Source organism: Culex quinquefasciatus, chromosome 2 (assembly GCF_015732765.1).
Source record: "Culex quinquefasciatus strain JHB chromosome 2, VPISU_Cqui_1.0_pri_paternal, whole genome shotgun sequence".
In the NCBI taxonomy this organism is placed as follows: Eukaryota; Metazoa; Arthropoda; class Insecta; order Diptera; family Culicidae; genus Culex; species Culex quinquefasciatus.
In genome coordinates this window covers 142,568,071-142,584,372 of record NC_051862.1, presented here as the reverse complement: position 1 = coordinate 142,584,372, position 16,302 = coordinate 142,568,071, and the positions used below count along the sequence as shown (strand labels likewise).

The 16,302-nt window shown below is 38.2% G+C and overlaps 1 protein-coding gene across 10 annotated transcripts in view; it reads left to right on the top strand.

The window, feature by feature from the left end:
• The window catches only part of LOC6046331 (tyrosine-protein phosphatase Lar), a 483,374-nt gene that overhangs the window by 304,792 nt on the left and 162,280 nt on the right, over nt 1-16,302 (top strand). For 9 of the 10 annotated variants that reach the window (XM_038253031.1, XM_038253036.1, XM_038253034.1 and 6 more), the window contains 2 exons: nt 15,051-15,092; nt 15,191-15,322. In XM_038253031.1, the coding sequence (XP_038108959.1) occupies nt 15,051-15,092; nt 15,191-15,322 (174 nt within the window). The remainder of the gene's footprint in view (nt 1-15,050; nt 15,093-15,190; nt 15,323-16,302) is intronic. The other variant, XM_038253038.1, reaches the window with a different exon arrangement.

The window sequence follows — 16,302 nt, the reverse complement described above, 5'->3', positions numbered from 1 at the left end:
TAATTTAATAATTTAATAATTTAATAATTTAATAATTTAATAATTTAATAATTTAATAATTTAATAATTTAATAATTTAATAATTTAATAATTTAATAATTTAATAATTTAAAAATTTAAATTTTGGTGAAATAGCACTCAGTCGACAATTGATAGTTTCATTGGATTTTTTTTGGTTTACTTGGATCCAGTTATTTTTTTAATTTCATTTATTTTTCAATCTTAGTAGTTGCAGTTAGTGAAAAAAGGAAAATGGTATCTCAATGCTCCACACGCAACAGCAAAATCTAGTCACCTTATAATTCCATGTTGGCTTTACCCGGGTAGACGTTATTTAACAAATACTGTTTAAATAACAGAAAGTGTTATGGAATCATCTTGGAAAATCCATTTTTGCATAAGAGTTTAATAACAATTTATTGAAAACCAAAACAACTTATAACATGTTTTTATGGAAGAATATCTCAAAATAAAATAACAAAAATAATAACAAAGATGTGTTCTAAGAAGAACAAAGGAAGGGAAGAAACTTTTTTAGAAAATTGACCCCATGAGGAAATAATGTCGGCCTTTTCGGGATTTATCCTTTCCGTCCGTTCACAGTACTTCTTACCACCAAACCGTGCTCTTTATCCTCTCATATGCCGATTCCCCCTCTGGTGTAGAAACTCAATATGAAAATTTATAAATAATCGCAAAATTTCAGAAATTTTGAAAGTCAACGTTTTTTAACACATAAAATAAGATAAAAACTAGAACAGTTCCCTTGCCTTATGCTGATCCAAAAGAAAACAAAAATATGCATTCTTTTGATCCCATTAATTAAATTAGCATAGGTTTTTAAAATTTCGGAATTTGTTGTGAAACAAGTTTTTTTTTCAAGATTTTTTTTTATAAAAATGGTTTATTTCAGAAATTGTTCAAAATGTCCGCCTTCGTTCTGGATACAGAATTCAAGTCTTCGCTTAACTTCTGCGCTAATGTCGATGTCAACGAGCTTCTCCCTTATGGTACGCGCAGCATCGAATATCCGGCCAATCAGTTGTTCCCTCGTCTGGATGACCTCTGCGTACACCAGACCTTTCATGTACCCCCAGAGAAAAAAATCCAAGGGGGTAAGGTCTGGGCTTCGCGCTGGCCATGGGATAGGACCATTTCGTCCAATCCACGGAGCGGCGAAAGTTCGCGATAGGTATTGACGTACGGCGATGGTCGAGTGAGGCGGTGCTCCGTCCTGCTGAAAAATCATCATATGCCGTACCTCCAGCGGTACGTCAGCAAGGAGAACTGGCAGATCGTGCTCTAGGAACTCCAGATACTTTTGAGCGTTCAATGTGCCGTCGAAAATGTGTGGGCCGATCAAGTGTCGCCCGATGATTCCCGCCCAAACATTGACGGAAAATTTTCGCTGGTTGTGGGTTTCTTTCACCACCCTTGGATTCTCAATCGCCCATGTGTGTTCATTATGGCAATTGAATACCCCATCGCGCGTAAATGTCGCTTCATCCGACCAAAGAATGATGTCGAGCACCCGGGCGTTGAGTCGCTCCTGGCCTTGGAGGTAGACACAAAATTCCATTCTTCGGGGTTTGTCGCCTTCTTCTAGCTTCTGTACCTGCAGGGTGTGAAACGGGTGCATTTTTTCATCGCTCAACACCTTCCACGCCGTCCAGTGAGAAATGCCCAATTGGAGAGCGATCCGCCTGGTACTAATTTTTGGGTCCTCGTCCACCAACGCCAGGACCCGTTCTGTGGTTTCAACGGGAACCGTTCTCTGTCCAGGCTCCCTCGTGACTCGGAACAAAGTTCCTTCCCGGAAACGGCGGTGGGTTGTTGAGAAGGTCCCTAAAATAATTTTATTTTATTTCTTTCCAATTCAGTTCCGCCTTTACACTTACTGGCATCCGGACAGCGACGATTCGGGAATCGGCGCGAATACTCCACGCGAGCAGCTTCTGCATTTCCGTTTGCGAAACCATACATAAAATGTATGTCCGCCAGTTCCTCCGACGAATACATAACTCTTTTCCAACTCCAACTCCAACTTGAAGAATAATCTTGCCGTGCCGTATACGAACGAATGACAGTTGCTTTATAGTTTTTTTTTGTTAAAATCATGACCTACTTAGTTTTTACTTGTTTAAATGGTCTCGATGGTCTACAACATTTTCAATAGCTTGTCTTTCTTGAAATGTCAAGTTTCTTTTCATCATTTTTTAATTTTTATTTTATTTTTTTTAAATGTCCTATAAGCTTTGGAATTCCCTACGTCTATAATACCTTTTCAAATTCAACTCTTGATTTTAACATTTTATAATTTTATCATTTGGACTAAAGTACTCTTAGGGGACCATTCATAAACCACGTGGACACTTTTTTGGGAATCTGTTACACCACCCCCTCGTGGACAATTTTCCATACCAAAAAACTTTTCGTGGTCGTGGACAATCAACCCCCCCCCCCCTCCTAAGCTGTCCACGTGGTTTATGGATGGTCCCGAGATTTATTTAAACTCAAAAGAGAGTGGGAAAAATTATCGTAAACAATTACTACTTTTCATTTTTTTCGTTTATGTAAAATTATTCTATTTTTTAACTTGATTTTTTTATTTTGTTAAAAAATCAATTTCAAATAGTTTATTTTTTTTTAATATTTTTTCAAGATCGAGGTTGATCTAAACTTTTTAATAGAGTCCTTGTATTTTGTACATATCGTGATGTGAAAAGTGCAACATGGAGTTTATCTTTCCATTAAGATACTGTCACAGCTGTGAATGTTTCACTGCTTGTTATCGGCTTTCACCTCTCTTTTTTTATCTCAGGAATTTTATTTTGTTGACCATACCAATTCTCAGGGGTAATTTTTAACTACAGCAGGTTAAATGTAAATAGTTTTTTAAATATTTTCTCAAAAAAATTATTCATTTGCTTCCAAAAATTACCATTTTCGTGCGACTAGCGTTATAACCCACTAAGCAGCAAACATCTTTTTCTCATACAGTTGCTCGCTCACCTGCCTTGTAAACTTTGCTATAAATTTGAAAGCGTAGCGCAACAAAATAACTGATTGGTTTTGCCATTTAATAAATCGTCGCTATCTTGTGTCAAGTTGTGACATGGTTAGCGTTTCTTGGGACGAGAAATGCTTGATCACGCCCTTTCGTTGGACGGGCAGTAAATGCCGGTCTCGAACTGAGTGACAAGTCAGGTTATTTGGTCATTCCAGGTATAGGATTCGTCTTCTGGAGTTGTACAGACTATAAAGTACCAGACCAAACCTGCTCCAATGTAGCAGGTTCCAATGGTCGACCAGTTCAACAGTTGAACTCGCAATTCAAAGGTCGCCAGTTCGAATCCCAAGGTGAAAGGGAACTAAGTGTAAAAAGATATTTGGTTTCTATCCTATCCCAGCTTTCGAACGCCTTTCTGTATAATCCTTAATCGTACCTTCATCAGGAGTAACATTGCGTCTTGGAGCTAATATTGGGTACAAAAATGGTGAAATTTGTATGATCCAATCTAACCCCCAATGTCACTCCTGATCACGGTAGCCTTATGGGCGGGACAAATTTGCCTTACGTTTTGTTTCCTTACTTGTTTTACAAAAGGGGCGGTAAATTTTCGAGCAGCAGTTTATTAGAAGATAGATTTTGAACAACTTACACAGATAGAAATAAAAAAAATCCAAATCAAATAAAATTATTCACCCTACAGCATTGCCTTGGCTTTCTCGATTGCGAGATTCCTACTCGAAACTAGGTGTTCGAAGGCTTGATTGTTGAGGCAATTGCAAACCTCTTTTACACCTTAGCTTCCATCCACCCCGGGATTCGAACTGACGACCTTTGGATTTAGAGTCCAACTGCCTACCAGCGACTCCACCGAGACAGGACCCAGGGAGACGACTCCTACACCTGGACTGAGCTAACGACCTAACCTTTTTTTAGGTTAGTCCGGGGCCAACATTTACTTCCCGTCCGACGGAAGGCGTGATCAGACAAATCTCGTCTCGAAAAATGCCACCGGGACCGTCTGGGATCAAACCCAGGCCGACTAGGTGAGAGGCAATAACGCTTACCCCTACATCACGGTCATGGCGGATAGAAATCTAGTAAGCATTTATTTTTTTTGTTCGAATTCTGAAATTTTTTGATGATTTTGGAAACATTTCAATGTTTACAAATTCAAAAACATAGAGTTACCGAAAAAGCTAACAGGATTTCTATCCGTGAAATGTAGTTTTTTTATGTTTTGGGCTTCTCTTGAACAACTCTGAATTAGAAAATACTACTTAACTTTCCAACGCCCAAGGCTCCAAAAAAGTTGGAACGGTAACTTCAACTCAATGGTTCTCGGGCATAACTCAACTAATCAAGAAGATTCTTTTTCCAGTGATTTGTTAGAATGTCTAGATGATTGTAGAACTTTGCAGAACTTAATTTGATCAAATCTGTAATTTTTGCGATCAAAAACATCGTTCCAACTTTTTTTTCGCGCGTTAAAAAAAAATCGACAAAAATTCCGCGAAGACAGTCGTTTCAAAAAAGGTGGAACGATGGTTTAGGTCGCAGAAATTACAGATTTGTTCTGCAAAATTTTAGGATCATCTAGACATCCTTACAAATCACTGGAACTAAGAATCGTCCCGATTGGTTGAGTAATGCCCGAGAACCAGCGAGTTTAAGTTACCGTTCCACCTTTTTTGGTAGGCTTGGGCGTCCGTGTAAGTTGGGCATGCGTTGGGCGTTCCAGTGTTAAGAAAATAAATGATACAATCTCTTTAATAAAATCAGTTGCTTAAACATAATATTATTTATTTCTCAAACAGATTTCGCAAAAAGTAAATTTACATTCACTTTAAAGTTAGTCAGGACAAAAAGTGCGGCTTGAGATACTTGAGCATTCCGAAGGTTCGAAACCGCTTGACACCGATGACCTTTTGCAGCTCCGAGTCACAGATGACATACTGTCCGTTCTTTGGGTCGTAAAGATTGCGATCCTTAATAAATGCCCACACTTTCGTGATGACATCTTGGCGAGGCAGCATGTCGGCACCACAGATTGCGGCCAGTTCCGGAGATAGTTTGCACAGCCGGGACTTCATGCCACTCTTGATCGGCATGCTCTTCTTGCAGTCCTCAAGTGAGTTGGATTTCGAACCGGCACTCGATTGTACTTCCTCAGATTGAGGTTCAACTGGAACCGACACCTTCCTTATTTTGCTAGGTGGTGCACCACAATCGACCATAGCTGTTCGGTTGCCCTTCTGACTTGTAATTGTTTTCTCCGCTTCCGTGGTCTTCCGGGCGTTCACCAACTCCATTATCAGATTGTCCACTTCCAACAATCGCGGCAACAGATCGCACAAGAAATTTACTTCCAGTTGCAGGCGCACCATGCGTGAAGTGATTTGTCCAAGGTTGGCATCCTTTAGAATAGATGCGATGCCTTTCCGCAGCTCTTCGTTTGTTGGTTCCGGCATTTTTGACGCAGTTTCAAGTTTCCTTATTAAAATTTTCATCTGCGTGGTTTGTTTTCTTACTGTCACTCTCCTTCCAGCAAACACGCGTCCGCGCGCGCGTCGATCAAGTATGCTTTGCGCGATGCTCTGACAGGCGTCGGTTTGATTTATTAAGGTACCATGTCAGGTTTTCTGGCTTCGATTTTTTTCACCAATAAAATTAAAATAGCGGCTTTAGGAAAAGAAATCGGGAAATGGTTATTTAGAGAGATTTGTAGAGGGGATCTAGGAGCATCGTTTTGATACATAAAACAAACCATTTACCTGCCATTTACGCAAAATAAATGCAAAAAACTAACAACACTAGGGCAAGAAAAAAATGTAAAGGCTCTGTAGGCAGACTTAACTAAAGTTTAAAAAATTTCAAAAATCATTTTTTATCGTGAAATTTACTCAGCTTTCGTATGAAATCAGAAGCGAAGCTTTTCATGATCACAATCATGAGATAAATCGATTTTAGTGTAGAAACTCCTCAAAACAGTAAATTCTACTTAACTCGGTTTAGGATGAGAATTCGACCATGCCGTAGAAGACTTTTTTTCATGTTTCGGGGTCCTCTAGGGAACCAGCAAGTATCCGCATCCATGAACCAAACACCCTGTATATTGTTTCCTCTCTACCTCCCATCTTTCCTTCCTCTCTCACTCTCTCGCTGGAAGGGGAAGGCCTCTCGCGTTTGCGCGAAGTTATAAAAGTGTGTTTCAGTATTTTTTTCCCCATTCCCTGTTCAACTCTGTTCGAGGACACAGCAGAAGCAGTAGCAGAAATCGCTGCATCACCTGAGGAAAGACCCCGCGGCAGCAGCAAGCATCGAAAGCAGTCCATAAGAGTGCGCCGGCCACCGGAGATGTGCAGAAGTCTAACGATATCGTCCGTCGCTACCAAAAGTCCACGGAAATGTTGCCCTTTTAGCGGCTGTTGCGTGAAATTGCCCAGCACACCAGGATGGAAATGCGCTTCTAGAGTTCAACCGTGATGCGGTGCTACGATCAAACCTGGCTCGGCGCAGCCGGAAGAATGTCTTTGAAACAAACGGCCCTTTTCAGGGCCAACAAATTTATCATGAAAGAGTTGTCTCATTCCTCATAATGGCAAAAAAGCTGTAATTTATGATCAATGTTCATAAAAGCCGATAATAGATATGGGCCGAGTAATGGTATATTTCCCCTAGAAACTTTAGAACGCTAAAACAAATGCCGTGCTAGTGTGCGTGAGATCGGCCACTTTTTGTCACTGCATGCGCGCGCGCCCTTCACACACACACACACACACACACACGTATTTGCTTTCGCATCGGGGGGTAAATCTGCTGTTGCGGTTGTGTTCAATTTCATTAAGATTTCACAACTCGAGCAGCGAACAACGACGAGGAGGACTTGGCCACTGGACCTGCCAAAGATTTCATCGTGTGGTCAACACAACTGTTCCTGATCCGGATTCGAGCGGAACGACGCCTACACGCCGGTGGTTGATGATCCGCATTTGGGCGATGAAACGATTTTGGTCCAGCTGCTGACAGTCAGGAAACGTCCAGCGAAAATTGAAGAATTTTAATCAACCCTGTTCAGGGCTAACGACTGTTGAAAGAGTCATTTTTGCAAAAATCTTGTTTTCAATAGTTTTGCCACGCAGTTTATTGCAAATTTTCAGTTCTTCTTTTTGAGCATTTTTCATGTTTGTTGTTTTTGTGCTGTGGGAGTGGATTTTTGACAACAGCTGGGCAGCGCAGTCGGCTAGGATTATTTTGATTTTATTCTTTTAGGGCATTTTCTTGTTTTGCGTTTGGCGCATCGGCCAACAATTTGGCAGCAAAGCAGGCTGAGATTTTTGGACTGCACGCGCTTACGCTCACACATACACATATGTAATCGCTCGTAAATTTCGAGGTGATTCTGATTGCAAGGCTGGATTTAATTTCATTTCTGTTTTGCGTAACCGTGCAGCAACATCACAGAGGAGCAGCTACATTTTGATACCCATATTGCTCCAACTCTTATGGTCCCGCCAATTTTAAATTTCATGTCCAGTATCAGAAACCCTAAAGTTTGATACCCATATTGCCCCAACTCTTATGGTTCCGAAAATGTCTCCTTATCGGAACATCCCCGGGGCCTCCGGCCACTCCAGGTGGTAGCCACTACTGCCAAAATGTCAAATTTCATGTCCAGTATCAAAATCCCTAAAGTTTGATACCCATATTGCCCCAACTCTTATGGTTCTGCAAATGTCCCCTTATCGGAACACCCCCGGGGCCTCTGGCCACTCCAGGTGGTGGCCACTACTGCCAAAATGTCAAATTTCATGTCCAGTATCAAAATCCCTAAAGTTTGATATCCATATTGCCCCCACTCTTATGGTTCCGCAAATGTCCCCTTATCGGAACATCCCCGGGGCCTCCGGCCACTCCAGGTGGTGGCCACTACTGCCAAAATGTCAAATTTCATGTACAGTATCAAAATCCCTAAAGTTTGATACCCATATTGCCCCCACTCTTATGGTTCCGCAAATGTCCCCTTATCGAAACATCCCCGGGGCCTCCGGCCACTCTAGGTAGTGGCCACCACTGCCAACATGTCAAATTTCATGTCCAGTATCAAAATCCCTAAAGTTTGATACCCATATTGCTCCCACTCTTATGGTTCCGCAAATGTCCCCCTAACGGAACACCCCCAGGGCCTCCGGCCACTCCAGATGGCGGCCACTACTGCCTTGGTGGCGCTTGCAAGAGGAGCTGAGCTCCTCTCGCTTCGGTGGTAGACCACCGACTGAAGCCTGCCTTCAAATTTCCCGTGGTTTTGTAGGGAAGAGAGAAGGCTGGCGCTCGCGAGAAGAGCTGAGCTCCTCTCGCTTCGGTGGTAGACCACCGACTAAACTAATGCTGTGGAGGGAGTGGCATTTATATTTATATCAAAACCGCACTGCTTCTGTGATTTTCCCCTCTGCTTGGGGAAGGTGTTTCATTTTTCGGTTTCATTTCGCTTCGCGAAATTTTGGATTGCTACCCCGTATAGAGCCCTAAGACGAAGTTCTTCGTCAAAAAAACTTTAACAGCTGCTTTTCTCCATACATTTTGGCGATATTTCCCGTACAAACTTTAAGCGATTTGAGGGAGGAGTTTCCGTGGTCAGAATGTGCTCAAATTTGTAATTTAGCCTAGTGATAGGTCAATTTTGATTTCAAGAGGTGGCCCCGCATTAAGCCCAGATTTGGACAACCCTAATAGACACGTTCAATCGCTTGAAAATTAAAAGTAGTCTCAAAATCGTTTTGTTGTAAGCCGTCCCCTTCCCAAGCTGTAAAAGAAAAAAAGTAAAAGGGGTTTCTCCGAGTTCCGATAATCTAAAAATAATAAATATTCCATCATCTTGAAACTCTTCCCAAAGATCCCAGAAATAGTTTTCCGTGCAACTTCCGCTCAAATTCCTGCGTTCAAAAACCATTCCCCTCCCTGCTTTGATAAACTCTCACTCTTCGACAAGCAGAAGCAGCTGCAGCTGCCACGGCAAAGGATTTAAAGTTTTCAATTTATTCAGCTCAGCTATTCCGCTCTGGAAGCAGATTTACTCCATCTGGACAAGTTTCGGGTACGAGACGTAGTGTGAAAATAGATATTTTCAACCAACCTGGCAAACACATCAAATCGATCCCCGGTTGTGAAAGTTACTGCCCAGGAGGACGAGGGGGGTTGCCTTGCCTTAACCCTTTGGATTTACACCAGCGACCGTCCTGAAAACGAGCTCTTGATGTAGCTAATGAGTTTTCCAAGTCAAGTCCGAAAACTTTCCTTCCCCACCTCACTCCCTGCGTTTGGACGCGTTTGATGGTTCCCTTAACCCTTAGTGAATCAATTTCAAATTAAAAAAAAAGTCTGCAAAAGTCAAAACCTTAAAGAGACAAGAAATAAATAAAAATATTTCAAATTTGTACGCAATTTCCACCCCTGGCTTTCAGTTCCACCAACGTTGTCGACCGGGAGCAGCAGTCAAAAATTACTAATGAAGATGGCGCTCCTGTTGTTGTGGCTGGTTGGGATTATTAAAAGTTTTGAGGCCAATTACGAAAACATTGCACCCCGCACGTCTGGCGGGGTCTCTCTGGATATTGATTGGCCTGGGCAGAACGTCATCCTCTGCAGCGCACCATCACAACCCGCGCCGTCATTTGTGATTACTCATCTCTTGTTTATTCAAGCCTCGCGTGACCTTTTCCGCCGGCACGGAAGCGGAGACGACGTCGACGACGACGACGCGTTCCACTTTTCCTTGGTGGAGGGCACCTTCGAAGGTGTGGGGCGCGGTGGCAATTACGGGATGAAGGGATTGGGGTAATTTGAAGTGAACCATACCTGTGTTTATTTTATTTTAATCAAGTTGAGTTGTTTACTCTTGGTAAATCAGAAAGGATTCATTAAATGTCGAAAACTACATTTTTTTAGAAAACACTTTGTTTAATAGCAACTGAATAACAATGTGTAAGCAAATTTGATCCAAAAGAAGCTATAGGTTTAATGAAAAAAACATGTTTACCGAAGGTCTCGGAAAAATTCCACTGTGGATAATCGAAACAATCTCATTTTGAGCTCAAGTATGATCTCCAAACTACTACAAAATGATTTAGAATTTTTAAATCCGGCAAGGATATTAAAATGATTAGATTAGATTAGCATGGATGCCAAAATGGTAAAGATAAAAAAAAATGCGTTTTGTAATCAAAGCAATCAACTATTAAAATTTAAATATAATAGAATCTCAAAGTTTGAATTTTAAATTAAAAGTAAAAAAATATAAAAAATACAGAAAAAGATTTTTTTGTTTGTGATTCAATTATCCGAAGTCTCATACTAACTGTACTAAAATTTAAAATAGAAGATGCAATAGAAAGCAATGAAAAAATTTAAAATAAAAGTAATTGAAAAAAATAAAATCCAAAGCTTAATCTAAATCATAATATTTTTATTCTTTTTGAAGTGAAAGTTATTTAACATTTTGATAGTTTATGCAAATAGAAAATATTTGCAACATAATGAAAAGATTTTTTTTGAGTCATCAAAATACCTGAAAACCACAATAACACATCAATGTGTGATACAGTTAAAAAAAAATACATAAAGTATTGGCTGAGCGATATCTGTATATTCTAATCTAATCTTATCTAACCAAACAGAAACTAGTGAAATTAAATCGAATCTAATTCAATTTAATCTATTCTAGTTCATTCTGATTTATTCTAATTTATTTAAATCTTATCTAGTCTAATCTAATCTAATCTAATCTAATCTAATCTAATCTAATCTAATCTAATCTAATCTAATCTAATCTAATCTAATCTAATCTAATCTAATCTAATCTAATCTAATCTAATCTAATCTAATCTAATCTAATCTAATCTAATCTAATCTAATCTAATCTAATCTAATCTAATCTAATCTTATCTAATCTAATCTAATCTAATCTAATCTAATCTAATCTAATCTAATCTAATCTAATCTAATCTAATCTAATCTAATCTAATCTAATCTAATCTAATCTAATCTAATCTAATCTAATCTTATTTTATCTTATCTAATCTAATCTAATCTAATCTAATCTAATCTAATCTAATCTAATCTAATCTATTCTAGTTCATTCTGATTTATTCTAATTTATTTAAATCTTATCTAGTCTAATCTAATCTAATCTAATCTAATCTAATCTAATCTAATCTAATCTAATCTAATCTAATCTAATCTAATCTAATCTAATCTAATCTAATCTAATCTAATCTAATCTAATCTAATCTAATCTAATCTAATCTAATCTAATCTAATCTAATCTAATCTAATCTAATCTAATCTAATCTAATCTAATCTAATCTAATCTAATCTAATCTAATCTAATCTAATCTAATCTAATCTAATCTAATCTAATCTAATCTAATCTAATCTAATCTAATCTAATCTAATCTAATCTAATCTAATCTAATCTAATCTAATCTAATCTAATCTAATCTAATCTAATCTAATCTAATCTAATCTAATCTAATCTAATCTAATCTAATCTAATCTAATCTAATCTAATCTAATCTAATCTAATCTAATCTAATCTAATCTAATCTAATCTAGTCTAATCTAATCTAATCTAATCTAATCTAGTCAAATCTAATCTATTCTAATCTTGCCAATCGTATCTAACTTTTGGGGCAATTTTAACTTAGGAAAATTAGGGTGGTTAACGATTAAGGTGCTTCAGAAAATCTTACTTTCGAGGAATATTATTGGATTTTTTTTCTCTGCTGGAAACTTCCCGATCCAAGCAACTTTGTCGAGGACACCAACATGTTAATTTGCAATTTTATCAGCAATCCAGCACTTTTAGAGCTCTAAAAAATCATTTTCGTTTCGGAAAAAAAAATTTGAGACGTAACATATGGGTCATATGTTACAGACATTTAAAGGCAAAAAAATCAATATTAAAAATTAAATATCTCAAAAAGCGCAGGTAAAATTTTAAGCGCCAGGTTTAATTAACAAAAGAAAAGTAAACCGGTTCACTCTAAAGAACTTCGCAAATTGTTTCAATTATGTTTGTGTATTTTTGCTAGATGAATCTGTCACTGCCATTAGAATTGAGCCAAAGTGTCAAAATATAAATTTTTGGTCATATTTTGGGTTTCTATGGAAAATACACTTTTTTTTTGCAACGTTCTTTAAAAATCATAATACAACTTGTGACATAGCTGAAAAATGTAATTGTGTGTCAACTAAGGCTGTTGCAAATATTTTTTGAAGTTTATGTCCCTCGACTATGGTCGGGGTCGAGGGGGGTGGCAAAAAAATTAAAAAAATATAAAAATTGAAATTACAAGCCATGGTCTCAACATTTGAATGAAAAAATTGTTTTAAAATGCATTATACACCTGCCAAGTTGTTTTGAAATCATAAATGTTAAAAATGTGCAAGTATTGAAGAGATTTTTTTTCGCCGAAAAAAAACTTTTTGCTGTGTTGTACATTGGATTTTCACAAAAAATGAAAATATTGTTGATCGATCCCAGACCTGCTAAATATGATTTTGAATGCGGGAAAATGCATTTCTAATTGTTTCCAGTCGGTTAGACTTTTATTTCCTTTGAAATTTTGAAGTTTTTTTGAAAAAAAATTGTTTTGCCCCTTAATGTTTCGGACCGATTTTGAAGGGCAAAAACTTTGAAAAATATTTGCAACGGCCTAACACATATCTTGAAATGTTGATTTTTTTTTAAATGGTTACTTTGCGCTTTTGTGAAGAGTTCAATTAAAAGGTAATTTTTTATAGTGTACCTATTCTCTCTGTAATACCTACAACTTTGCCGAAGACAACAAATCGATCAGAAAATCCGTTCTAAAGATTCAGATTTTTGATTATATTACTAGTCTTTTTGCATGGACGGTTCCCAACATTGTGTTAAGACTTGTATGGATAAAATAATCATGCAAAATGACGTTTTAGCCACAAATGTTTCATCAAAATAAGAAAAAATCTAAAATAATCGGTGTCTAAAGTCTCAGAGTAAGTTCATGTAATTCCATTTAATATTTTGCAATCATCGAAACAGATTTTAGTCAGAATCACATCAGTTAGGCCAAAACAGGAAAATATCACTGCATGTCTTTTCCATTAATATTCCATTTTTTTTATTTTCAACCTAATAATCTTAAATTAAATTATTTAAAATATTTAGGATTTCAATTTTTTAATAGCTCCAACTATTTTCTACATCGTGCAATAATTATTTTCAATTAATATTGAGACTTTAAAAAATGGGAGTAAAATTTAAAACGTGATCAAAGTTAAAAAAAAACTTCAAGGCGATGACAAAGTAAACAAATCAGAAAATTTATTTCAATGAAACCTTCAAAAAGAAAAAAAAAATCGAAAAATATTGATATGAGAATGTTGATTTTTTTTTTCTAGAAATTTACCGACAATCATTTTTTTAAAACCGCTACCAACTACTGTCAAACCACCCCTTTCGTCTAGTTGTTCTTCGGTAATGGAATTAGGACAAAAAACAACAATCGTGCCTGTAATGAAACTTCCTTCTCGCTTTTCCCCCTCCAAAACGAGGTGGTTTTGTACAAACCAGCAAACACGATATCCAGCCAGGGCGTTACATTTTATACTCACAACCTCCTCCGTCACCACCACCGCCATCGGCGGCTTTTATATTACTAATTTTCTATCAAATATTGATGGTGCAGCCCACCTGCCCCCTTCTCCGAGAGCTGTACCTGTTCGGACCATCTCTGTACCCGGCGCCGGGAACTTTACAATTTACCAAGAACAACTGCTCAACAACTCCGGCCAGAGCCAGAGAGCAATTATTGTTGTAAAGTTAATGAAACTTCCGGCGGCCGCGCAACAACGTTTACTCTGCGGGCCAGAGATACGATCAATTTGCACAATAAAGGGAGGTTCCTCCCGGAGGCGTCTAATTCGGAAAAACCTCCACCGAATTTTCCACCGGCCATTATTTCAACAACTCAATCGAGATGTGCCCCACAAAGCTCGCAGCCCTGAAAAGGCAACCACAGTCTGCTTTGAAAGTAACCAAAAAAATGAGCATTAAAAATTCATGTAACGTAATTTTGGTTAATTACCTCTCCGGACGGTTAATTGGAAAACGGTTCCATGGTCCCGGACGAAGGCGGCTGAGGTGGGCTTCCTCGCGATGGGACGAGGGCTGATGTCGAGCAGCAGCTTCAGGACGTAATTTGAATATAAATTGTTTTAGTATCCAGAGTGCACGCCGTCGGTACCGATTCCGTTTTCGGTTCCTAGTGGGCACCATTCATATTTGGGAGGTTGAGCTTACGGTTATGGCCCTAACTTGGCGCTGGGAGAATTTTGGCAGATTGTATGATCTTCATTAAGAACCACCTTGGTAGCAACATTACACCGAACTGAATTTGATTTTTTACGATAAAGATTTTGAGGTTTACCCCAATTGTCCCTCCCCATTGTTCACGCAACAAACTGTCCCCCAACTCCTTCTCAAAGCCAAGTTTTTACATCTTGAACCAGGCACGGCCAAACTGTTGATTAAAAATCTTTAACAGGTTGGCAGCAGCTTCCGCGGCTTAGAAAATTGAAAAATTACGCACCGAAAAACTCTCCCCGATTGACTTAATTGAAATTTGCCGAATTGGTTGCCAAAGCCTCGGGAAATTAACGCGCCAGGTTGATGCCTGGGAAGGGGGGAAATTAGCTGGTATTTCTTTGAACTACCAAAGTGCCCTGCAGCGTCCGGAAGGTACAGGGACTCGGGTTGATTCTTGTGTTTTCCTCGAAGGAAATTCACCGTGTCGTTGTCGTTGTCATCGCCGTTGGGAAGCTGGTTATGGTTTTGGGCATCTCCCTGATTGGCGGGGAACATCGGTGTCAATTACGTGGGATGGGATCATGCAAAGGTTATTTCCATCGAAATCGTCATCGAACCTACTCTACTCAAACGTCGAACCACACGCCCGGAAGGTAACCAACGTGTTTTCTCCGAAAAAAACGCCTTTTCCAGATGGGAACTTCACCGATTATCATCCGTTCATTTATCTGACACGTAAGTCAAGTGGAGAGGGGGCGAGGAGTGCGGGATTAACTGCCGTGTTCCGGGAAGGTGCTAATTTGTTTTTTTCCCCTTCTTTTGTCCCATTGCAGATCCGCCTGAAATCATCCGGAAGCCATCGAACCAGGGAGTGCGCGTGGGAGGCGTCGCGACGTTCTTCTGCGGTGCCCGCGGAGATCCGGCGCCGAACATTGTGTGGAGGAAAAATGGCAAGAAAATTATGGGTAAGTGATATTTAATTAAAAACTTGTATAAAACATTCTGAAAATTCTAATTTTCATTGAAAAAATTGTAATTAAAAATCAATAATTATTGATAATACATTGTAGGAAGTAGTGCAGGGGTGACCAAAGTATGGCCCGCGGGCCCATTTTGAATGATCATGTAAAATGGCCCGTTGATCACTTGTAAAGTTATTTTTTACTTTTTCAAAGTTAAGGTTAATTTTAAACTTTTATATGCTAATATTTTTATTTTGTTTTAATAAAAAAAACTTATGATTTATTAATATTTTAATAATTAATAATTAAAACAATTTCACAGGTTTCAATGTGAGTGAAACTACTAAATATCCTCAAAACTTTCATCAAACATTTTTAGAAATATTCAAAAAAAAAAGTTCAAGTTTGACTTAGGTGGAATTCTGTAATATTTGCTAAACTATAAGTTTTCTTTATTAATTTGCATGTCATAATAACCCTTTTATGAACTGACCCTGAAACATACATTGCACTTCCTTCGGGATTTGAACTCATTACAGTTAGATAACGTATCTGATTGACTACCAACTGATTCAGGCAGACAAATTGTGGAAATCTGAGGATCAAGTTTGTTGCAAATATTTTTCAAAGCTTTCGTCGATGAAAATCAACCCACCCCTCTACCATTTTTTAAAAAATTGGCTCGGAAACAAGGAGCAAAAATATATTTCCTAAAAACTTTAAAACTAAGAAAAAATGAAATTTAGGTGCAATCAGCTGAAATTTATTAAATATGCACTCCTTTGCATTTAGAATCATTTGAACATGTTTTGTTTATGAAAAATAATTTAAATTTAAGTTTAGTTTCGTTGAAATATATAAATGTTTTTTTCTGTAAAATGTTTTTTTTAATCTTTTTTTTAATAATGATTGCAGTCTAACTATACGGAAGCTTAATTTTTTTTTCATTGAAATGTTAAAATTCTGGCTCTCAACGATTTTTC